This window comes from Pelodiscus sinensis, chromosome 2 (assembly GCF_049634645.1).
Source record: "Pelodiscus sinensis isolate JC-2024 chromosome 2, ASM4963464v1, whole genome shotgun sequence".
Taxonomy (NCBI): domain Eukaryota; kingdom Metazoa; phylum Chordata; order Testudines; family Trionychidae; genus Pelodiscus; species Pelodiscus sinensis.
The window spans coordinates 184051008-184075823 of NC_134712.1; the positions used below are offsets into that span (position 1 = coordinate 184051008).

Here is a 24816-nt window from a genome sequence, read left to right on the forward strand (position 1 = left end):
CCCTTACCAGGTGATGCTTACTAGTTATGGTTAACTGGCGGGAGCTGCTCTGGCCTAGCGGGACCCACCACAAGCGGGGGATGTTCAGCCCTGCCAGAGCAGCCCCTGTCCGTGACAGACCCAGCCTGACTCAAGCAGCGTACAGCTCCCATTTGAGTGGTTATCTGGTTAAACATAATGTTTAACTGTTTAAGTGATTAAATGTGATTTTTGTATCCCTGTTTGGTGGCAAACTTTGCTATTTCTTGAAAGCATCAGCACCTAAATTGTGACACCGGTAGTGTGCAGTTCTCTTGAATTCTGGATGATGGTTGAGACAATGCAAGTAATGTTGCAGATTGCACAAAAAGAAACATTTTTCGGTAATGTAGTCCTGAAGTGACATGCTACTTGCAACCAGTGAACGAACTCTTTTTAAGTAAAATCAGTACCTATGCAAGAACTTTTCTGTAACATCTGCCCCTGGAAAGTTATGGGGGATGGGACACTGAAATATCTGTACTGGAGTCTTAAAACAATTAGTCTTAATGATGCAGCTGGTATTAACAATGATCTTCAAGCACATTACAAGACTCATATTTTTTTCCCAGAAACTTGAAAATGGATGGGAATTGTTTGAGGAGGAAGAACTGCTTAAATGCCATGTTTAGGACATATTTTTAAGTTGTCAAAGCATATGCATGGTGCCTTTTTAGAGTTTTTATTAATCTAAATATGTACAGTTGGCGAAGACAGTTCAGCTGAACTCTAATCAAGTTAAAAATGTTGAGTCCATTTTTGTTAATTTGTTAATCTTTATCAGTGGCAGTTTTGATCTGATGAGACATTTTGACAGGTATCTCTCTTGTGTGGTGAAATTTTACAAGTTACTAACATTTTACACGTTACTAAAATCTTCAGCAATCCCCTGAGGAATAATACAAGTAAGATGACGATAAGACTAGAGCCACATGAAAGATAATTTAGATGCAGTAACTATTTCATAAAACTGAATAATAAATTCCAATTCCTTTTTATAATTTTATTTTTATACTGTTTTTGATCACTCTTCACTTCAAAGTGCTTCTGCAGAGAACTTAAAAAAAGTTCAGAATCGCAACTTCTTTAATCTTGTGGGTAGGCATTTGCTTTTGGATAAATAATCACTTTCATTGGGATAAATCTGGTGTGTTAGAATTCCTCATAGGGCTGAATTTGCCATACACAAATAAAGGTTTGATAGTTTTGTGAACTGCAGTCTAGTTTAATAAAGAGAAAACATCTGCTTAACTAGTCATAACACACCCCATTATTGAAAATTAAAAGCTGTCTGTGTAGTTCAGATCTACAAGTGCATACTGCCTGAGCACACTGAAAGTACCAGGCAGTCATCCTGGCAAACTTTTTTTTTTCTGCCTCCTGCCAAACTACAGATCCTGAGATGCCTCAATATGACTGAACTAGCTATTTCAGAATGCCAAATTTTAGTGGGAAACTGCTCCTCTAACCTCCTAATGCATTGCTGTTGAAGCAATCATCTAGACTATACCAAAATGAGAGAGAGACTGGGAGAATCTAGAGAACCAAGCCTGTGAGGATCTTCATTATCTCATCAACAGACACAGGGAGCTAGTCATTGCAATCCAAGGCCATGTCTTCACTACTCACTGATTGACGGCAGTGATCGATCCAAAGGGATTCGATATATTGTCTAGTATAATTTTCCACTGAGTGCTCTCCCATTGACTCTGGTACTCCACCAAATGAGAAGAGTAAGAGAAGTCGATGGGAGAACATCAGCTGTTGACTTGCCATAGTAAACGTACTTAGATCTGTTTACCGTAGTATATCAGCTTCAGCTATGTTATTCATGTTGCTGAAATTGTGTAACTTAGGTCAATGGTCCGTAGTAGTATAGACAAGGCCTTAGGCTCATGAAGACATCTGCTTTTCTTCCCTACATGTGAAATAGGGTTGCAGGGTTTTCTGTAGGAAAGCCGCTATTACTTTACAGTGCTTGGGAATAATCAGTATCATCACTTCTTCCAAAGGCCTTTTTTTCCCCTTGCTATTTCGCTGTCCTATACTAGTTGCCTTTTCCCCTCCAACTATAATAATCTCAAGCTGTGCTGACTAGTGAATATACCAAGGGTAGGAACACAAGAAGGTCTGTGGCAACCTGGGCCCAATTTAATTTACATAAGAACCATGGAAGAAAATCTGAATATTATCCTCCATGTATAAATATTTCCACAATATGTGCTTGTGTTGGCACGACTTGTACAATTAGAGGAGATCCTCTTTCATGGTTTTTTTTGTATTTTGTTCATGTTGTCAAAACGTTGTTGGTTTTTTTTAGCTTTCTGCTCTCAAGAACAGAGTAAACAAATTAAGTAATGTATGTCTCTTGTACTTTGGGCTCAGTAGAGAGCGTTGTGAGGTTATCAAACAAAAAATAGAAGTTACTCATTGAAAATGGTACCAGTGACAAACCCTACTTAAGATATAGTTTAGTGTAAGTCTGTTGAAATTTAGTGTTGAGCTACCATTGTACACTACAATCACATTTTTTTTCCTGAGATTCTTTTTGGTTTCCCAACAACTTGGCCTCATAGAGTCATAGAAACATATAGCTGGCAGGGACTATGAAAAGTTATCCAATTCAGCTCCTTGTGCTGCGGTATAACCAAATAAACCTATTCATCCTTGAATAGTGTTTGTTGAACTTGTTCTTAAGCAGTTCCTAATCATCATCCAGCCAGACATTTCCTAGGCTTAGCTCTGCATGTAAAACTAACTTGAGTTTAAAAGCCAATTTCTCCCTTTCTCATTAATAGCAAATGATCAAAAGCTTTAAGGCTACAGTAACTAGATCGCAGAGACCAGGATTTTCATCACAAGGGATTGATGTTTCATTTATTTTCTCTCACATTTTAAAAAATAAAATGTAATTGTCTTTTTAAACATTTTTTTGTATCATTTAGAAAAATATGATTGGGTATGAAAAATGGTACCACATTCTTTACCATCTATAGTGTGCTTAATTTGAGATACTGGATAGGTACTGTAGTATGTCATGGTGGTAATTTTTATTGTTTTAAATAAACACACATGCTGTGAAACTGCTGTGTTAGCCACACGTAGAGAGACATTAATGTCAGAAGTAGGAGGTCTCTAGAAAGAGAGAGGAAAGAAAACACAGTTAATAAAGTAGAATGTGTGTCTGCCTGTCCGTCGCTGTTTGAAGATTAGAGAAGAAGACTAGCAAGGTTAGGGCTAAGTCTGCACTACAGAATATTGGCAGAGTTGCCAGTTAAGAATGCAGTTATTTGAGACTGTCATAGATGGAAAATGAAGAACGTTTTGCTGAACTCACTGTCCTATGAAGTTTTGACACTGGTAGTACACTATTTCCGCAAAAGCAAAGACCTAAACTGATACGGAGATCAAATGATAGCTTCACTCAAAAACTGCCATGTTGCCATCAGTAATCACTGGAGAAGATCACTGCTGGATACCAGGGTGTATACTAGTGTTCCGTGTAAGCTGTGCACTTGTGTGGACGTGCAGAAGAGATTCCAGTGCCGACCAGCTGATTAGCAGAGTGCTCACAGCTAGGCTTGTGTTTCTCCTGGTGGTGCACATGGTTGGAAAAAGATTAGAGGGGTCATTGGTGCATACAAGTGCTGATCTCAGAAGTGAGTGCAGTCTTGTTTAGGTGAGTCCAATAAAACCAAAAAAGGTAACACTACGCATGGCAGAGAGCTAGTAGACTCAGCAGTATAGGTGTATTTCAAGCTGCAACTTAGCAACAAATTTGAATAGTTAAAGACACAAAAAACAAGGGCAGTTTTCCCAAGAAGCAAGTGTGGAAATAGCCAGGGCTTTAGTGGAGATGATGAGATCAAATGAAGAAGAATGGTTCCAACCAAATAAGTGGCGTGTACTGAAGAGAGGAAATAGTAAAAGGTGAATATTCAGTAAGAGAGCCGTTCTGCAGCAAGACTATGCAGACAACGATGAGGAAGTTAGAAGAGATAGGATGGAATAGATGGAAAATAAAGCAGGAGAAGCTGAGGTGGCATACAAAGAGAGGATTCTAAAAAAAGTGTGTTTTCTAATAGTGATAGAGGTGAGCCTAGGTGTCTTGTTCCCAGGGAATAAAATGTTTTGGGGAAGGCAAATTCTCTGGCCGTTGATTTGTTGCCTGCTGAAAATTGGCACCAAAGATGATGACCATCCTGATGGATCAGCCGCTGCAAAGGTGTGCCCAGTGTAGTGACTTGGTTCCATCCCTCTTTCTCCTAACTGGTGGCAGTTCTGCTTCTTTACTTCCACACTGGTGGAAATTATAGTGAAGAAGAACATGGGCGGGCCTCTTTCATAGCCTGCTCTTGTTGCCAATCTATGTGTTAGTCATCGGGTTGGAGCATAGTGAAACTTCTTGTGTCCCATTCACAGATCAAATGTACTCCTCTCGAGAATGTGCCAGGGAGCAGACATCCTCCATTTGCTACACAATTGGTATCTCAGTGGTGCTGTGAAGGTCTGAATTGAAAGGGTGTTTTGTGACTGCAGTACAGGGTAGATGGTTAACTTTTCAGTTGGAAGGCTGACAGTCTCCAAAATCCTTCCATTAGCAAGGCTTCATTCCTTCCTGAGCTTCACCAGGTCTCCTCTTGCATTCTGGATAAACAGACAACAGAGAGATCTTCCAGGATGCTAGAAGGCCATTTTACTGGGTATTTACTAGCTCCTAGACAATAACTGCTTTCTTTGAGTAAGAGTAGTTAAACATTTTAGCTCCCCATGTCAGCCACTGGCTCCTCTGCAAAGCATGAATTTAGGTTTGAAGACTTTGCATATTTCTTCATTGGAACTAATTTCCTCTGTTGCTTTTGTTGATCTGTGGAAGCCAGTCAAATAGTAGCGTTTTCAAGTATACGCTGTAGCTAATTAAAAGATTGTTATAGATTTGGAAGTCCTCAGGCTGATGAGGCTGAGAAGAAGTTATTATTTGGCTAACTTGTGGTGTGAGATAAGGACTGTTTGGTTGACACCTTTTCTATTGCAGCAGTAGGAGCTACTTTTCCATTATTTACTGGTGTAACATGCATTCTGCACAAATGATGCATTTCTCTTTTAAAATAGAACCTGAGTTTGTTCTAATGGCCTTTTGGCAAATTACTAAATTTTGTGAACAAATGATTGGCACAATGTATGGCTTGAAAGGCTGCACAGGCCAAAATACACTGAAACACTTCAGTGGATACAACATATCAAATAAATAGTATTTGATATGAATGTACCTTGAACATGCTGATCATTGTACAATCCAAGGATTTACATATTGTTGAAGCAGTTGTTGCCAGTTTTCAAGTTTATGAATAACCAAACTGAAAATTAGAAAGAACTAAATTCAGTAAATACCTCTACCATTTGTTCATTTGAGGTTCTGCGAGTAGTATATTGAAAAATCGTGGTGTCAAATCACCCAGTCTTTTGCCTACTAAAACTGAGAGAGAAAAAAGTTTGAATACAGAGCTGTCTTGTTTCCAAATTGTTTAACTCAGTCAATGAAACATTTAAAGTACCCTTTAATAAACTGGATTTTTTTGTAATAGAAACAGCACTTCATGTGTACAGAGGAAAAAAATTGACTTGTATCTGTGAAGGAGATGATAATCAGCCATAAACAGATAAAAGAATCCATTTCAGAGATTAGTTTGATTTAAGAAAAAAAACACATTAAAATTACTGTCTAAAATAAACACAGTTGTGCATTTTTGGTAAATGGAGAAAAATACTTCCAACTTCCTTGCCGGGGGGTCTTCTGGGTGAAAGATGCAAGCACTTTAGCGTATAGTTAAGAGTGTATTGTTCTACACTTAAAATGTTTTATGGTTTGAAGATCTTTTTTATGGCTTGTGTTAAGCTTTTTCATTTTGTAAATAGACAAAATGCTAGAAAAAATACTAATCTTAAACTAAATCTAAATTACCTAAATGTCTCAGAAATAATTTGAGACTATAAAAACAAGATGATCACAAGTTACCAATTACTCTGTTGTTTTAGTTTCACAGTTGAATGTTAGAGCTACTGTAAGTGAAGTCTTGTGATGGTATGATGTTTATAATCCCCTGCAGAGATAGCGAGGGCAGACTGAGTGAGTTGCTTCTTCCCTAACCTGCTTGGCATCCCGTATGTCTGCACAGCATTTTGGAGTGAGCTTGCTCTCTTGGTCTTGCAGGGCTCTCACTAGTGCTTTTACAATAGCTGTGTAGAGAGTGCTTGGAAGCTGTGACTTGGGGTCTGAAACTCACGGGAGAGGTGGGCTTCAGATCTTGTTCTGAAGACTATCCTGTCAGCAGGCTTCTCCTTTCCCCCATTTCCCATTTGCCATTGAATGTGAATGTCAAAGAGGATCTTTTCCCCAGGTGTTTGTTTTTATGGGTCCTGTGATGACTGGAGAGTTTGATTCTTGAGCTACAGGCTCGTTGGCAGACGTTGCAGGTGGTACAGAAAGTCAGGGTTGGGCTGTGATTGCTGTGTGACAATTACCTTTTTTTTTTTTTTTTTTTTTTTTTATCCTGGCATTTTTCTGTGACCAGATCTTTGGATGCATTATGTCAGCATTTTAAAAAGAAAAATCCATATTGTATGTTTATTGTACTGGAAGTGTGTAAATGTTCTGATGTACTAAGGTACAGCCTATTTCAGTAACTCTTATAATAAGAGGGAAGGCTCAAGTTATCTGAGGTAAAAAAAATCTAGATTCTCCAGTGTTGTAAATATTTTCAGTTGTAATTGTATCTAAATAATGCCTTATAATCAAGGATAACTTAAACCTCTTAATTTAGTCCAAGTCCTGTTTAACACTAAAGGAATACACCAGCAATGATGGTTTGTTTCATGGATCCTTATAATTGCAGTTGGTCCTGGTAGTCATGATAGGTAAACTCTGCACTGAGCCATGTTTGCAGGATCAAGTCATGACTTCTGAACCATGTTTGTGTATGATGAGAATCCATATTAAAACAGATCTATATTCTCTGTGTTTTGTTACTGCCATTGCTCTCTCTGCACTGCTCCCATTGACTGCAGTGTATGTACTGTGCCTGTAGGACTTATAACAACAGGTTCTGACATACTAGGTGTCTCAATATTTTGGCCGTGTGTAGAGGTAATTGCTCACCCACAACAGGTAACTATGTTCCCTCTTTTCCCCTTTTTACATCTGTAGATGTGCGTTCTGACATTAAGGCCTCAATCCAGCAAACACTTAAGCATATGCTCAGTTGTAAGCATGTGAGTAATCCCACAGACATAAATGAAACTGCTCTAGTGCTTGGTCTTAAGCACGTTTGAGTACTCTGCTGGATTTGGGACTTCAGAAAAAATGAAATAAAATTTCATTGTCACAGTTTCAGAGGAAGGGCACTTATATTCTCCCAGGCTCTCTGCCCATCCCCAGCATCCCTGGTCCCCACTGCTTCACTTGGACTTTTACCCCTGACACCTACTGCTTATCCTCCCCCCCCATTGCCCCAAGCTCCTCTTTGCAGCCTTGCATGACCCTAGGGGTTCCACAATTGAGTCTGCTGCCACCCTGATCTGATTTTCCCTGCTCTGGGTGCTATTTAGCAGGAGTGCACAGTGTCAGTGCCTTTCCCAGGCACATCCCCCTTAGCTGCACTCAGCCTCACTCCCACCTCAGCAGAAATATGGGGGGGACGTGTGGTCCTGCATGTCTCCCCCTTCAAGTCACCTATGATTAATACAGCAAGAGCTAGGAGAGTGTCAGACTATAGGCACTCCTAAAAACCCACTTGATAACTTTTCTATCCTTCCCCTCTGGTTGTGTCCTTACCCACTCCCCCCAAAATCTCTTGATGCTTTCAAAGCATGCTTCTGCTTTGCATTTTAATTTAACCTGGGGTATGTATGGGCCTTACAATGGCAGCTGCTTTGAAAATTAATGCCAAGAAAGTTTCAGAAACTAATCAAGGGAGAGCACTAACATTAACTAAATTCCTTTTTGTATAGTCAGCAGCATACTTCATGATTTACATGTCAGTGAATGTATAAAATCTAGTTGCATCAGCATAACTGAGATTCTTTTGTGCCTAGGAAAGCAGATTATCCTCTTTAAAAGGTTTGTGTGTTTGTCTGCAAAGACACTCACAGCCTATTAATATATAGCAGTGTTTGGAAATCACCTGCCAGAGCTAGAGAGGCCAACTTCAGAAAACAGTAGGTAGTAAGGGACTTCTGTACTATCAGGGTGGTACTATCTTTGCCATAATTTCACCAAATAAGCATGTTTTGTCATCAGTAAGACTTGAGTGCCTATAGTTCTCCAGGTTCAGTTTTATATGGAGAAGTATAAAACCTTTTGGTCATATGTTATCTACTCCTGCTGTCGTCATACTTCCTTATAACATCCTGTTGCTTATTCTAGAGCACTCCCTCTTCACGAAACAGAAGCTTGTCTCTGCTTCCTCTTGGGATGAATAATTCTGCATCTCCTGGTAGTCAAAAACATCAGAGTCAAAGTGGACCAACTGTTGTTACCGTTACACATCACAAATCGCCTGCAGCAGCCCGGAGAGCCAAGAGTCAGTATTCTGGTCAACTTCATGAAGTCAGAGAGGTAGGTGTTATGTGGTGTTTCCTTGTGGGCATGGGAGCTCCAAATACCCTATTGTTCTTATTATTTTGAGTACATATGCTGTCTTAGAAGAATTTGTAATGGTTTAAATAAAATTAACCTCATTTTTATCCTATAGTGTAGTAAAAATGGATATACAGCCTGTCTTAATGGATATTTGTATAGCTTTACATTAAATTTCTATAAGTACATAGTTTACCCTTTTATTGTTAAAAATAGGATTTTGATAAGCTAATTACATAACTACTAGGTATTTTAGCCAATTAAAAATACTCCAATCATGTGGTTAAGAACTAAGTAGACTTTCCCTGAGTTGTAGTGGGTAGGAAACCTGTTGAGGATTACTGATTTTGAAAATTTGCAAGTAACCAAACATCTCATTAAAAGCATGAAAAATTGAAATTCTATATGTTAACAAGTTATTTCATTTGATAACATTTCATAATATACCAGTAAACATATTATTTGTTTTATCACATTTTGTAATATTGGATACAATTTTGTGGTTGTTCTTTCAAAAGTTTACAGCGGAACACTGTTTTAATACAGCTTTGAAACGTTAACATGCGGAAGAAAAATGCTGCTTTTAACCGTCTCTCTATATAAAAAAGTTTTTCCTGCTGGGAGCTACAGAATGATGCCATCATGTCAACAGGCTTGGGGGGAGGGGCGGTAGATGAGACTGAGAGATTTTCCCCAGTGACGCTGCGACGCTGGGGGAAGAAGCAGCGATGAGGCAGGCCCCTGGCTCCGTTTGGGGTGGCCCGTTACAATGAGCATTGACTGGAGTGTGTGGTGCTCCGCTGCTGGGGGAGTCGAGGTGAGCTCAGAGTACTGCAGAGAGGAGGGGAAGGCCCAGCTACAGCCTGTGCTATCAGCGTGTGCAGCGTGGAAAAGTCCTGAGCATGGGTCAGTGGTCGCACCACAAGGGCTCTTTGCATGCCACCCACCTCCCTTGCAGGCGAAGCCGAAGTGGAGGAAGCCCTGGGGCAGCATGGTCTGCACTGGAGCGGCTCCGGGGGGGGGAGGGAGGCGAGTGTAGTGGCAGGATGCAGCAAGCTCCCTCCTCACTCTGCTGGCGGCTTCCCCGCTCCTGCCGCTCTGTGCAGCAGGTAAGAGGTTCTGGCACCACTGTCGTGCTTCCCCCTAATGTGGGGTGGGCACAGTCGCTATTTGCGGGCTGGCAGCTGCCCAGGCAGGATGCTGGGGGCGGGGGGCGGGGGGCAGATGTTGGGTGCAGGGTAGCTGTTCAAAACCCCCCTTTCCCGACTCCTGTGGCCAGAGAGAGGCAAGTGGGGGGTGCTTCTGGGGCCAGGCATGGGAAGGGGCTGGTGCAGCGCAGGGGATGGGGAGTGTAGTAGGGACTGGGCAGGCATGGAATGGGGCTGGCAGGGTGCAGCAAGTGGGGGGTGCTGCAGGGCCCAGGCACAGGGAGGGATAGGGGATGGAGCAGTTGGGGGTGTTCCAGGGGCTGGGCTTGGGGAGGGGCTGGGAAGGGACAGAGTGCCCTCCCCATGCCTGACCCCTGCAGCGCCCCCCTGTCCGCTGTGTCCCGACAACCTCTCCTTGTGCCTGGCCCTTGCAGAGTCCTACCACCTGCTGTGCCATGCCAGCCTCTCCTAGTGCCTACCTGTGCCTCCTGCCTGCTACATTGTCTTTCCCTCCCTGTATCCACCCCAGTCTCTGCAGAACACTCAGCCTGCTGCATCCTGAATACCTATCCTTGTGTCCAGCCCATTCAGCACCTCTCTACTCTCTGCCCCTCGCTAGCCTCTCCCTGTGCCCAGGCCCTGCAGCGCCCCCGACTGCTCCATCCTCTGCCCCTTCCCTTGCCCAGCCTTTTCAGAGCCCTGCCCCCCTCACTCCCCTCTCTCTGACCGCAGGAGGGAAGGCAGGGCTTTGCACAGCTACCCTGCACCCAACGTCCCCTCCTCCCCGCAGTAGCATCCCACCCGGACTGCAGCCAGCCAGCAAATAACAATCATGCTCACCCTGCGTCAGGGAGGAAGCACGATGGTAATACCCGAACACCACAGAATTCACCATGACCTTCATATGTCTTTCATCTTGCTTTCTGTTTTGTTGTTGACATCTGAATTTCTTTCTTCTTCAGTGATGCCTTTCTGTTTTTCTTCGTAAGAAAGAAACTGCAGCCTAAACACTTTAAAACATTCTTTTATTGCTGTGGATTTAAAGCAGCTAGTCATTTGTCTTTAAGGGTTTTAACTTCTGAAGGCTGCTTTTAAGATAATATTTCTGTAACATTTTGCAAATTAAAGAACATCGTTATTGGAGTTTGAAAAACAATTCTTAATGCCTGCTCATCAAAGGACTCAGCCTACTAGTCTTGATGAAGAATATGACTATTATTGCTATTTGTATTGCTGCAGCAATGAGAAGTCAGGGTCCTGCTGTGCTCTGAACTGTACAAACAAGTAGCAGGCAATCCCTGCTCCCAAAAGTTTACAATCTGAACAGATTAATTACACGCTGCCACGTATGCATAAAGCCACGTGTATTCAGTTTTCATTGGCATACCTTTTTGCCATGCAGTAGATCAGCTCTTTTCCCCCATCAGTTCTAGCCTCTCCGACCATAAAAATATATTCCCTCTCAAATGGATAAATTAGTTCTGCTTCTCTGCTGCTGCCTTCATCCTTCTTGCTTTCCCAGGTTCTCAAGATATCTTCTGCCTCCTCTTACATTGGGGCTATTTACTAATCTTTTTAGAGTCTAATGCTGTGCCCATCAAATGCCTCCCTGAATTAGGAAATTGAACAAAAACAAATGTAGTTCCTCTTGTGTTACTGGTGGATGTTTTTTCTTGTTTTAAATAAGTTAATGGTCTATTTTGTAGTCTTAAGGAAGACAAAGTCAGAGAATTGTTCCCAGAAGCAACATTTGCTGCACTGCTCCTGGAAAATGATGGGAAAGCAGTCTGTTTCTGCACATTTAAAATAAGAATTCAAAATACCATTAATACACTTTTATATAGTGCTATTAATTTACACAGCACTTCAAAAAGTGCATGTGAGCTACCCAGACAGTGTGATGGGGCATATGTCTCTTCCCTACCATGAGTCTAATTAATGGTCTCTACTTGCCTATGATGTAGTCTTAAGATCAGCTGAACCAAGGCCCTTCTGCTAGCACAGAGCTGTGACTACTGGTTAGATCTTTGTTTAGATTTTTCATACTTTATTTGAATTGTGGCATGTAACTATGTAGGGGGACATGACAAGTGAGCTCCTATGTTATGGTTCTGGATAATACTTTGCCCAAAGTTATTCTCTGATTTCGTACTGCATTATTAAGATGCCATTCAATATTTGTTCCTAGTAGTATGCGCCTGCTGTTCTTCTATAATCTTTGTGCATTCAGGGTCAATAAAATTAATGATTTGAAAATCAGAATAATAATTTGACATTTAAATAAGATTTTTTTGTTATTTAAATTGAGAAGTTTTTGCTTTTTAAAATTAATCGATTTAAAATTAATTGCATTTAATACAAAATGTGTTAAGGCCTAACTCATTACAATACCTTAACACAGTTAAGTAAAAAAATAAATATGCTTTTTGAGTTCAGTTCAATTGCAGTTATATCCTAATGCAGCGTCACACAAATCATGAGCAAAAAGTCAGTTTAATAAATAAACAATATTTTACTTGCCATTTTCTAGCGTACTGAAGCATACAATTAATAAGCTATACAATAAAGCTATATAATTGCTTAAATAACTTGTATAATTATAGGCAGCAAAAAGATGTATCAAATCTAGCATATAAGCTTTATTGGATTACATTTTAGTGGGTGTATGTACCAGTGAGAGTCCATCATTCTAGAGAAAATAACTGCAGTACAAATTGAAATGTTTATTTAAAATTATCTAAATTGAAGCTTTAAATTTAGTGATTTAAATCATGACTTAAAATGCTTTGATTTAAATCAAGCTAACCTGCTGGATATAACATATTTGGAGAACTTCAACACATCAGGATCGATCACAGTAAGAGTGGCATCTTCTCCCATACCTTCGGCCCAACCAACTCAGCACGTGCCATTTTTTAAAAAGAGGAAAAATAGCTTGATCTAATTATTATTAAATTCTTTGCTAATCAGTCCAACTCCTCAAATTACAGTAGAACCCCAGAGTTATAAATGCCGTGAGAATGAGTTGCTCATAACTCTGAAATGTTTGTAACTCTGAACAAAACAGTATGGTAGTCCTCTCAAAAATGTACAGTTTAACATTGACTTCATAGAGGTTTGAAACTTTATTGTGCACAAGAAAAAATGCTGCTTTTACCATCTTAGTTAAACAAAAGAAGCACAGAAGCCATTTCTTTAAACATTACTGTGCTTTTTTTTTCCTCCCACGGGAGTCTCTGCTGCTGCCTGAGTCTTTACTTCCAGTTCCAAATGAGGTGTGTGGCTGGCTGATCAGGTTGTAATTTGAGGCTGCATCTAGACTGGCAAGTTTTTCCGCAAAAGCGGCTGCTTTTGGGCAAAAACATGCCATCTGTCTACACTGGCCGTTTGATTTTGTGCAAAAGCACTGATGTTCTACTGTCCGAAATCAGTGCTTCTTGCGCAAATGCTTTGATGTTCCTGTTTGGGCAAAAGTCCTTTTCCAGAAATGTTTTTGCGCAAGAAGGCCAGTGAAGACAGCTAAAAACTGTTTTGTGCAAAAAAGCCCCGATGGCGAAAATGGCGATCAGAGCTTTCTTGTGCAAAACCGCGTCTAGATTGGCACGGATGCTTTTCTGCAAAAAGTGTTTTTGCGGAAAAGCGTCCGTGCCAATCTAGACGCTCTTTTCCGCAAATGCTTTTAACCGAAAAACTTTTCCGTTAAAAGCATTTGCAGAAAATCATGCCAGTCTAGACGCAGCCCTAGTGTTTGTATCACTGAGGTTCTACTTCATACATGGAATAAACCCAGCTCCATTGAATGTGAGACTTTGCTTTGATGCCCATGTCAAGATTGCATTTTGGTAACCTGAAAAAAAGAGAGCAAAGCTTCTAGTGTTCTGGAAACAAGCACAGAGCTTTTGCATTACCATGAAGATTTTTTTACATTTTAAATTAATGCTCAGACTGCTTTCTGTTTCAATGCTGAATTAGAAAGGAGGCCAGGACTAATGTTATTGTCATTATAAATTAGAATATGGGTTAGAAAGATATTATTCTTTAAATGATATTTTTACAAATGTGTATGTATTAACTTGGTGCCAATAGCTCAGTCAGTCTGTATGGATTTACTGTTATGTCAAAATTAAAATTCACTGTATATTGATGATCAAACGGAGTTCTTGCTTTTTATGCAGAATTATTCTATTTCCAGCTGCTTTAATAGTAAATTATTGTTTATATTAAACATTTCATCCAATTAATTTTAGTAACTTGTGTGTTTTATAACAAATATAGGTTGAACCTCTCTAGTCTGGCGCACTCTGGTCCAGCATAATTTTAGTTAGCTGGATATCTACTTATCCTAGGTGTGGCCAAGTTTCCTGCAGTCCCATAAAGTTTCTTTACAGTTGTTGAGTGCTAATTTACCCCTGAATGTCCTCTTAAGAGCCTAGAAAGCAGTGGAAGTGTTGGTAATGCTGCTAGACAAATCAACCTCCTGTGATTCCACAAATTCTCTGGTTCTGCTCCAGTCAGGTCCTGAGGGTGCTGGACTAGAGAGGTTGGACCTTTATATAATATGTAAATTGTATTTCTGGAAATAGTTTGAATTTGAACTATTTATGTATTAGCCTTTGACAATTTGATTTAAAATGCTTACATTTACAGTGTTTGCTAAACTACAAGCAGAATGGTTAGCTAGGATGTATAGTCTTCTGATTTCTGTTAGACTTAACACTCATTGAACTAAATGAAATCAATGTGCTTCCTTTGGTTCAGAAGCTGAAGAGCTTCATCAATATCAGTGCCACCATTAGTAATAGAACCAGTGGGAATCTTAAATTTCCCTAGTATAGATACTTCCTTAGAGTAATGGTATGAAACCAAAAGTTTTAAAAAAATAAAATAAGACTTTTTCATGAGGGATTTTCAATAATTGAAACGGAGTAGTTCTGGATTAAAAACATGTAACAGTAGACCCTATAACATACTCTTTGTATTGCTCTTCTATTGTGTTTTGTATATTTTACATTCAAATAAAGTTTATAGTTCACCTAGTTATATGTCTTTACAATATGTGAATGAAACTTAAAAAAATCCTGTGTCTTAAAGGGCACAGATATTCTGTGTGTTTATTGGTCAGTATTAGATTTTATTATTGCATTTTTATGTAGACAGTTCAATAGAGCTACTTTTGAATAGTGCTTTTGCTTCCACTGTATTATGTTAATTTGAACATTTACTTTTAATTGAATATGTGAACGAATTATTCTGTATGGATGATTGTTTTTGTTCTTATGTTTTTTTAGACTAATCCTTAATCATTAGCTAGAAAGCTTCCACGAGTTTTTCCTGCATGGTTTAATGAAAAAAATTCCAAGTAATTCCCCCTTCCATACTTCTAAATAAAATAGCAAAATGAGCAGGTTTAGGATAATTTTCTGACAGAGTAATTTTAAGCAATTACATCTACCACCCTTCCCTCTCCACAGGTGATAATGAGTCATGTTTTGTCATAGATGTTGCCTTTGTTAGATCAAAGCAGAAAGAGAAGTATTGTAAATGACTGAAGCTGGATGGAAGAATGTAATTTCTGAAAGCAGTTTTATCTCTCCCCCCCTCTTCCCCAAGTTGCATTCTGAGCAGAGAATTTAGTTTAAAGTAGGGTTGGAAAAATAACTTTGCAACTAACCTTATTGCAGCAATTTTATTTGATATTCTTTTCAAGTTACTGGATTTAAACTAGTGATAGAAATGTAGCCGTGTTAGTCTGGGGTAGTTGAAGCAAAATGCAGGACAATGTAGCACTTTAAAGACTAACAAGATGGTTTATTAGATGATGAGCTTTCGTGGGCCAGACCCACTATTTGATCTGAGGAAGTGGGTCTGGCCCACGAAAGCTCATCATCTAATAAACCATCTTGTTAGTCTTTAAAGTGCTACATTGTCCTGCATTTGGATTTAAACTGGTTCAGATAAAATAAGACCATGAGTCTTTGTCTTCAAATTTGCTTTTCTCAGTTTTGCAAAATTTTGATAGAATTCTTATTGTTGTTTTCATTTTTGTCAGGATTGGAAATGCTGAAATCCAAAGGAGAGGCTAATCTAATGGTACTACTACTGAACCAAGAAGTACTGCAGTTTTAGCAAAAGAGAGAGCTGCTTGTTGTTTGGCATGGCTTCAGTCTGAAATATTATTAAGCATACAAGTGTTTGCATATGCATTGGTATCTATATACAGAAATATAAAAATACGGAATTTCATTTCCAGACTTGGACATTGTACTTTTCACTGTTGATAGACAGCACGAAGAACGCATTTTATCCATAATACTAGTAAGCTCAGTTTAAGAAGATAGCCATACAGTATAAGTTGATCGGGTTCATTTGTAGATAGGTATCATTTTCTGTGTAGAGCTGTAATCTCTGATTTTCTGTCAGAGTTTACATTTTGATTTTTTGGTGAGTGGGAAGATGAAAATTAGGCTTGTGGTAAGAAATGATCTTAGACAAAGCATGTAAATACAGGAAATTATTGGGTTTTCGAAAACTCTTCTTTTTTCTGTTTTTAAATTAATGTACCCAAGTGGTTGTCAGCAGATTTAGAAGGTACAGTAGCAATGGAAGAAGCTTTTGGTCCCGGTGACAGCTGCTGCATTTAAAAACAGGCATCATGCTCCCATCCAGATAGCCCCATTCCAAACTAACTAGGGAAATCTTGTTTCTGTGTACTGATGGGTCCTGATGACAGTCATGTAGTCCAGTGGTCCCCAACCTTTCAAGGTTGTCGGGCGCCAGGGGGCGTGGCCGTTCGCCCGCCGGGCGCCAGGGGGCGGGGACACTTGCGCCCCGGGGGCGGCCCCCCCCATAGCTGCATGCCCGGGGCCGGCGCTCCCCCCGCCAAGCGCTGCGCGCCCGGGGCCGGCGCTCCCCCCGCCATGCGCCCGGTGCCAGGCCAGCCCTGAGCACCTGGCGGGCGCATGGAAATGCCCCCGCGGGCGCCATGGCGCCCGCGGGCACCGTGTTGGGGACCACGGATGTAGTCAGTTACTGATCTTTGAGCATCCATCCTCTTGGATGAAAAGTGACACTACGTGAAGGAATATTGTGGAAAATGGGAAGAAGGATGAGGAAAGAAAGTGGAAGGGATCTAGGATAAAGTACAAAACCAAGTGCTTTGGTTAGTCATATTGTTATGTGACTAAGGAAAATCATGTGAGCATTTTTTAATACTCTTGTTTCAGGGCTGGCCCCTTTGCCCAGTCTACCTGTGACAAGCTCCATTAAAGAGAACGAGCCAGACCTTGTCCATGTGGGGGTAGTTAACTGCCTGAGTAGCTGGAAGGGAGTTAAGTAAAGAACACCTGGCTTCTAAGGCAAAAGGAAGCTTCAGAGGAAGGGGAACTTCCAGGAGGGCTGGACTAAGCAGAAGTAGTGCTTCTCTAAAGCCTGGAGATTGAGTCAGGTAGAAGCTGGGCTCCTAAGGCAGTGAGAGAAGGGTTTGCAGAGGACTCCTGGAAGAGGGTCCTGGAAGGGACCCTTGCCAAGAAGGGGAAAGATTACAGAACTTTCCAGACTGCAGAGAAACCTGAGGTCTTACAACAGAAGCAGCAGCTGCAGGATACCAGACTTTTGTTTTGGGACAAGTTTTACTTGGGCTCTGAGGTAAGCACCGGTAAACCATTTTTCAAGTGTTCCTTTCTAAAGACGTTGTTGAGAGGGGGAGACACTGATGTAGGGCTTTTGGCTTCTTTTTGACTAGGCTGTTCAACTGACCTCATTGCTAATCAATGAGGGGGAAACTCAGGCAGGCCATATCAGAGCCACGCTCAGTCACTAGGGTTGCCAGGTAGACCCTGCCAAAAAAACGGACACACTTGGTCATGGTCGGGGGGGGGGGGGAGCGTCTGGGGGCCATGGGGCTAGACGGGAGATGGGGGGGCGGGAAGCAGAGCTGGAGGGAGGTGTCTGGGGGCCACAGTCTGGCTGGGAGGAAAGGGAGGCGGGGGCCGCAGGGCTGGACAGGAGGAAAGGAGGGCCTGGAGGAAGGGGGAACGGGAAGCAGACCTGGCGGAGGGGGGAGAGGGAATGGGGAGTAGCCCCTGGCCACAGCCAGAGTCCTTTGGGCTGTGCCTCGGCAGGCACTCCCTTTAGTTGCGAGCAGAAGCTAGGCGGGGGCGGGGCTGGGAGTCACTCCCCCCCCCCCCCCCCCCACCTGGCTTCTGCTTGCAACCAGAGGCTCCCAGCTGGGAGGCGGGGCCGCGATCGGTGCTGGGATCCTCTGGTCGCGTGCAGAAGCTGGGCAGGGAGAGTGGCTGGGAATCCCGGCCCCCGCCCCACCCCACCCAACCCGGCTTTGGAACGCGACCACAGGCTCCTAGCGCCAATCGTGGCCCTGCCTCCCAGTCACTTCCCTGCCCCCGCAAGGCTTCAGTCCGGCGCCCAGCCAGGAATTCAGAAAATACCGGACATTGCACACGTCCGGTATCTTCTGAATTTTTCTACCGGACTGACAGTGCAAATACCGTACTGTCCGGTAGAAACCCGGACACCTGGCAACCCTGTACAGTCACTAGAAAGTGTGTGGGAAACAGGGATGTCCCTTTGTCAACAAAGTGGTGGTTCTTTGCACAATGAATGACTTAATGGAATGTCAGAAATTTTTATTTTAAAAAAATCTTGTCAGGGAGAGTAGAGAATAGAGATCTTCTGTCTATAAGATGAGCAGCCATTAAAGTTTTCTGAACTATAATCCCTAAAAGATTGGCATCCTGGCTTTTAGAGAGTGTAAGTTTTATTATGCTTTTATAATTCATTCTGTTTAAATAATTATTAAAGTGACATTTGTCTTCATGCATGATTAATTTTTATGGTAAATGCCACTGTTTCTTAGAATATACAGACTATCGATTTTCACACAGTGGGTGTTTTTTAAAAGGTTTAGCTTTGGTGATGAAATCATACTGCTCACAACTAAACTATAGGTTGAACCTCTGTGGTCTGGGACTCTCTGATCCAGCAACATCCGTGATCCAACAAAAACCGAGATGTTATTGGACCAGAGAGCCCCAGCAGTAGAGCTTACTGATAGCTGGACGGGCAGCAGTGCCCCTGGGGCTACAGGAGCCCGTGGGGCTGGCAGGGCAGCAAAGTCTTTGGGACTGCCGGAGCCTGGTGGGACAGGGAAGTTGGTGGAGCAGTTGGGGCAGCAGAGCCTGGGGGCTGCTGGAGCTGGCGGATCCTGGTGGGGCAGCGAAGTCGGAGCCTGGTGGAGCTGACGGGTTGGCAGGGCTGGGGGGTGCCAGAGCCCAGTGGGGCAGCAAAGCCTGCAGGGCCAGTAGGGCATCAAAACCGGCAGGGGCCAGTGAAGTCCAGCTGTTCGGGGGAGAGCCCAGCTGGGAGTCTAGTGCTTCCCTTCCTCCCCCTAGTCTGGCAAACTCCCTTGTCTGGGATAGGTCAGGTACAAGGTTACCTCTACAACAGCACGGCCTGCAGTTGCTTAATCAGACCTGCTCGGCTCTGTACACAGAGCTGAGTGGCTGGGGGAGAGGCACTTCCCCCTCAGTGACTGTAGCAGCTCCCTGCTGAGGACAGAGAAGCAAGTATCTCCCAGTGGTAGGGATGTTTGGGAGCGATTTCCTGCTCTGTCCTTACTTGGGAGCTGCTGCTGTTTCTGAGGGAGAAGTGCCCCTCTCCCAGCCAGGCAGCTCGGTGCTCATAGTCCTGAGCCCCTTGTTGCGCGGGGCTGATTAAGCAGCTACGGGATCGTGCTGCCGCACAACTTAGCGGGAACCTTGGTTGGGTCCTGAGTGTGCTGGGCCAGGGAGGTCCAACTTGGACATAAATGTGTCCCCTAGTTCTAATTCACTAAGAAAATTATTTCATGCAGCTTCTGACCCTAAAGAGCTGTCCTTATTTCAGGCATAATCTTAAAGAGTTTGTCACTGACTTGTACTCTTTGTATCCTATGTGCCCTGCCATTTCCAGGCCAGCTGAAGACAAGGCTGATGGCTTCCCATTGCTTAAATAGACTTTTCCCCATGGCAGGGGAGAATCTTTTGTTTTACATCACCCCCTTCCGTGGAAATTGTAACAGGTTCAAGATGGGTCCCAGTACCAGGTGGTAAGATCAAATGTCTTCCTAGTCCAATCACCTTTGGACTTACAGGACAAACAAGGCTGTTTACAAGTTCTTAAGTTGATCCCGAAGTTAAGGCTTCTGGGGAATCAGTAATGGCTCCCACTAGCATATTTAAAACTATAAACAGTCTCATTCTTCATATTTCAAACTTCATGTACAAGAATGATGCATCAGAGTAGGATAAAGAGATTGAGCAGATTGTAACATTGAAATTGATAGGTTGATGAGGTATTTTTGTCTAAAGTATCTTCCAGTTATGCATATTTATATTCATAAGACAATTTTCATAAAGCATGGGGGGACCGTCACAACATTTGTTATCTTCATCGCTCAAACTTTAAACATGCATATTAGTAAAAGGCTGTATGCTTTGCTGCTTAATGTTAAATATGTTTTATAATGTGAATGCAGAGAAGTACTATTGAATGAAACTTTAAAGGCATACATTAAAAGTTGGTAAATTCAAGACTGAATTTTCACACAGTGTGCAGGTTAGACTGTGGAACTCATTGTCACGAGGTCATTGAAATGGAGAATTTATCAAGATTTAAAGAGAGTTTGGACACTTAATATGGAGAATAAGAGAACCCAAGGTTGTTTTATAATTAAAATACTTTTGGAAGGGATATTAAATCTCATGCTTTTGTATTTAAATTAATTTCTAATTTTCAAAGATTAGGATGAGACTTAATCTGGGTCCTAGATTATCTGAGAGCTGCCTACAGTGGGGTTGTTGCTTCTGTTTCTGAAGCACCTGTCATTGGCCACTGTCAGAGAAAAGATACAGTTACTGGACTAGTATGTTAATTTAAACATGTATTTTTAATTAAATATATGAACAAATTATTCTGTACAGATGATTGGTTTTGGTTTTATGGTTTTTTTAGACTAATCCTTAATCATCAGCTAGAAAGCATCCATGAGTTTTTCAGCATGGTTTAATGGCTTCAATCTGGCAAACAGTCAGAAGTGAATTTGAAATGTGGGTGTCTTTCAAAGCAAGATTTGGTTTTAAAGCTGTGTTTCATATTGGGGGAAGGTATAGCTCAGTGGTTTGAGCATTGGCCTGCTAAATATAGGGTTGAGAGTTCAATTCTTCAGGTGGCCATTTAGGGATCTGGGGCAAATCCCTAAATGGTATTTGGCCATACCATGAGGGCAGGGGACTGGTCTCAATGACCTCTCAAGGTCCCTTCCAGTTCTATGAGAGAGGTATATATTCAGTTTCCTCTTTGATCTTTAGATCACATACAGGCAGTCCCCGAGTTACGCGGATCCGACTTATGTCGGATCCGCACTTACGAACGGGACTTTCTCGCCCCGGAGCTCGCAGGCAGCGGGACCGCCCAGAGCGCAGCGGTCCTGCCACCTCGACCTCCGGGGTGAGAAAAGCTGCTCCGGGTGCCCCTGGTCTGCTGGGGACCGTCTCCGGCAGACCAGGGACACCTGGAGCAAAGCCGGGGAGGTGGAGAGGTCCCGCGCCTCTGAGGCCTTGCTCTGGCAAAGCCTCAGAGGTGCGGGACTCCGCCACCGCTGCGGCTTTGCTCCCCGTGTCCCTGGTCTGCTGGGGGGGGGGGGCGCAGCTAGTGCGCCCCCTCCCCCCCAGCAGACCAGGCTTTTGTTGTGGACCCTGGGGTAGAGCAGCTGGAGTGCTGCCAGGTTGGTCCTGCAGGGACCTACCTGGCAGCCCAGCTGTTCTGTCCCAGGCTCAAGATTCAGCCACTGTTGAAACTGATCAGTGGCTGATTCCAGGAAGCTGGGGGCAGAGCAATTCTGCCTCCAGCTTCCTGTAGTCAGCCCCTGGTCAGTTTCAGCAGCAGCGGCTGAATCTGGAGCCAGTTCCGACTTACATACAAATTCAACTTAAGAACAAACCTATAGTCCCTATGTTGTATGTAACCCGGGGACTGCCTGTACTCAAATTGAGTCTAGATCAGTAGTGACTAAAAGTTGTTACCATTTGGTGACTGATAGCTGTGAAAGGAGTTCAGTCTGAATCCAGTTCCTTGTGGACTATTACCTAGATTGTAAAACACAGGTACAGCAGAAATTAACTGGCACCTTTTTATGGCAACTTCAGCAGAAAGGCTTACTGAATTACCTATGAAAACTCACCTGTATCCTCAACTTGAGAGGTCGTTTCTCCCTGTCAACGTAGGCACACAGTGGTTTGGGGAACCTTGCATTGCTGCTGCTAATAATGCCATGCCTCTTTTGAGCACAGATAGAGGATTTTTGTCTCCAGAATTGTCAGTCTTGCATATTTCATGATTACTAAATTCATATTTGTAGACAAAAATGAAACTCACTGTTAACTACAGTGTTGTGCATCATTATGTATATTTAAAATGGTTAAATGGGGTATCCATGCTTCTAATAATTCTTGTTTGTCATTCCTTGGGCTTCCTTTTTAGCTGTAATGTTTTTGAGGGCTTAAACTAAACATAGATCACATCTTGTTTCAGAACATGTTTCATGTATCATTTTGGATTACTGCATAAATATTAATTTACTATGGAATGTAGATACAGAGAGGGAGAGATGAGGTTGCTATAGGAACCTTGTGACACATGGAGTGCTGTAACAATTTGTATAGTAGGGGTGCTGAGAGCCATTGAAACAAACGGTAAACCCTGAATATAATGGAAACTACTTCAAACAAAGGGTTTTGGCAGCACTTCTAATTCCAACACTGATGGTAATTCTCTACTGGCTTCAGTGGAGTTACACTAGCAGAGAATTTGGCCCCTTATATCTAAATTTCCTGACTCAGCATTTAAAACATTGATCACACCAGTGATGATTACTCCCATTATCACCTTTTTTTTAAACCAGTGCCTTTTAAAAGCATTCAAGCATGTATGCAGAAGTGACAGCTGTAATCTTCAAAAGCATTTAAGTATGCAATATCAATAGAATAAATTAGGATTTTTTTTCAATGAAACGTCTCTTGGGTTACATGAGAACTAAATGAGATTATTTCCTAACATTAGTTTTCCCTCATAAGTTAGAGATAGATAGGAATACAGTGAAAGAGTTTGTTAATAAGCTTAAATATTACAATAAGTTAAAGATGGGATTTTCAAAGGAGGCTAAGATAATTGAATTTCACTAGGAGTTTGGTGCCTAACCTCCTTTGTTGTCTTCAAAGCCCTCACCTGAAACTTTTCATAAGTGACTATAACTAAACTATTTCAAGTGGAGTGAAATAACATGAAATAGTGTTCGATACCCGTCTACATATTAATCATTTTCCAGTCTCAACTGTAAAAAGAAAATCAGGGAGGACACTCTCAAAGTCCTCATACTTATTAAAAATACATATGCATATCAATTTGTTACACTGTAGCAGTGAAGTACTATATAGAAAACACATTCCTAGGAATCTTTTATCTGCGGCTTAGTAACCTATTTCATGGCCCTTTACTGGTGGCCTTAATTTCCACACTGATGTCTAGAAGGCTGGATAATGCAGCAACTTCTTCAGAGCAAACAGAACTTTGACAAAACACATTAACACTCCACTGCCACTTATGTTTTTTTTTCCAGTCGGGATTTGTGGCCTTGGAGGTGCCTGTACTGCACCGTTTTGTTAGCTTGAAAATCTGAGCTCATATACTGTTTTTATTAAATGAAGGTGAGGATAGTTCTGAATGTGCCTTCTGCTCAGAGATGCCATTTTAATTCAAAGCGGGGGCAACTGAATTTCAAGTGTTAACTACTGTATAAGGATTTAAATTTTGGTAAACATACATGTCCTTATAGAATAAACTGCACAAAGAGGGAAAACTTTATGGTTGTTGTTTAGTTTGCCATATTTTACCTGTTTATCATTCAATTTACATGGTTATAAATGTTTCAACACAGGTTTCAGAGAAGTGACTGTTAGTCCATTTCAGCAACAGACTCCTACACTCTGAAATCTTCAAGTCCTTGGGTAATTCCCAAGGGACTATATGTCAAAATACATGGTTCAAGTAAACATTTCAGTTGCACAATAACTAGGATATACCTAGTGAATGAGATATATTGAATAAAAGATATTATGACCCATTCTCTAGAGGGTTTATGTTCTGGCTCAGACCTCTCTTTGTTGTTTGGATTTGGGGATCTGAATAGGTATTAAGGACTTGTATTTAGAGCACTATAGCTTTGAACTAGATTTCCTTCCTGTCACTTGCATGGTTGATGTAAAATCATGGTTTTGACAAGATAGAAGTGGTTAATCCTTGGTTGAGGACTACGGTAACTAAGTATTTAATCCTTGCCAATGATCTATCTTGATATCTGGCTATCTTCCTGTTACATGTTTGACACACTTTTTAGTCTTTTTGCAGTTGAGATGACTTCCCTAGTTGTTCCTCTGTAATTGTTTTTGATTGTCCTTCTTTCTCCCAGCTTCCTGTGTAGTTGGATGCCCTGGAATGTATTGCTCCTTACCCCTGCAAGCACATTGGCATGGTTGCTCATACTTTCCCAGAATGCGCTGATACTGCTGTAGTTGGATAATTTGGGAGGTATATACCAGGGCTACTCAACACGCAGCCCGTTTGTTTGCGGTCCACAATGCAGTTTGGGTTTATGTGGGGCTCACTCAAAACATGGCCCATGGGTGGGATCCTTTGAACATGGCCTCCACTGGGAACACGCTCCACACCTATGAGTCAATATAATGGTCTTGTGTTGATATGCATTTTAGTAGATAAATTCCAGGACTGTCATTGCTCATTAAAAGTGCTGTCATATAAGTGGAAATCAGGTAAATATTGCATTTTATTAATATCAGAGGAACTGACTAAAATGGGGTCTGTGTGTTGTGTAGTCTTGCCTTAATCTTTGTATTCATGCCCATCAGTGTGAAAGCTATATGTGTATATTTGCATATATATTTGCGT

The 24816-nt window shown here is 41.8% G+C and overlaps 1 protein-coding gene across 3 annotated transcripts in view; it reads left to right on the forward strand.

The window, feature by feature from the left end:
- The window catches only part of OSBPL10 (oxysterol binding protein like 10), a 194810-nt gene that overhangs the window by 75207 nt on the left and 94787 nt on the right, over positions 1–24816 (forward strand). For all 3 annotated transcript variants that reach the window (XR_012901936.1, XM_075921975.1, XM_075921976.1), the window contains exon 4: positions 8441–8632. Coding sequence is in view for 2 of the 3 variants with exons in the window: in XM_075921975.1 (XP_075778090.1) it covers positions 8441–8632 (192 nt within the window). In the remaining variant the exon portion in view is untranslated. The remainder of the gene's footprint in view (positions 1–8440; positions 8633–24816) is intronic.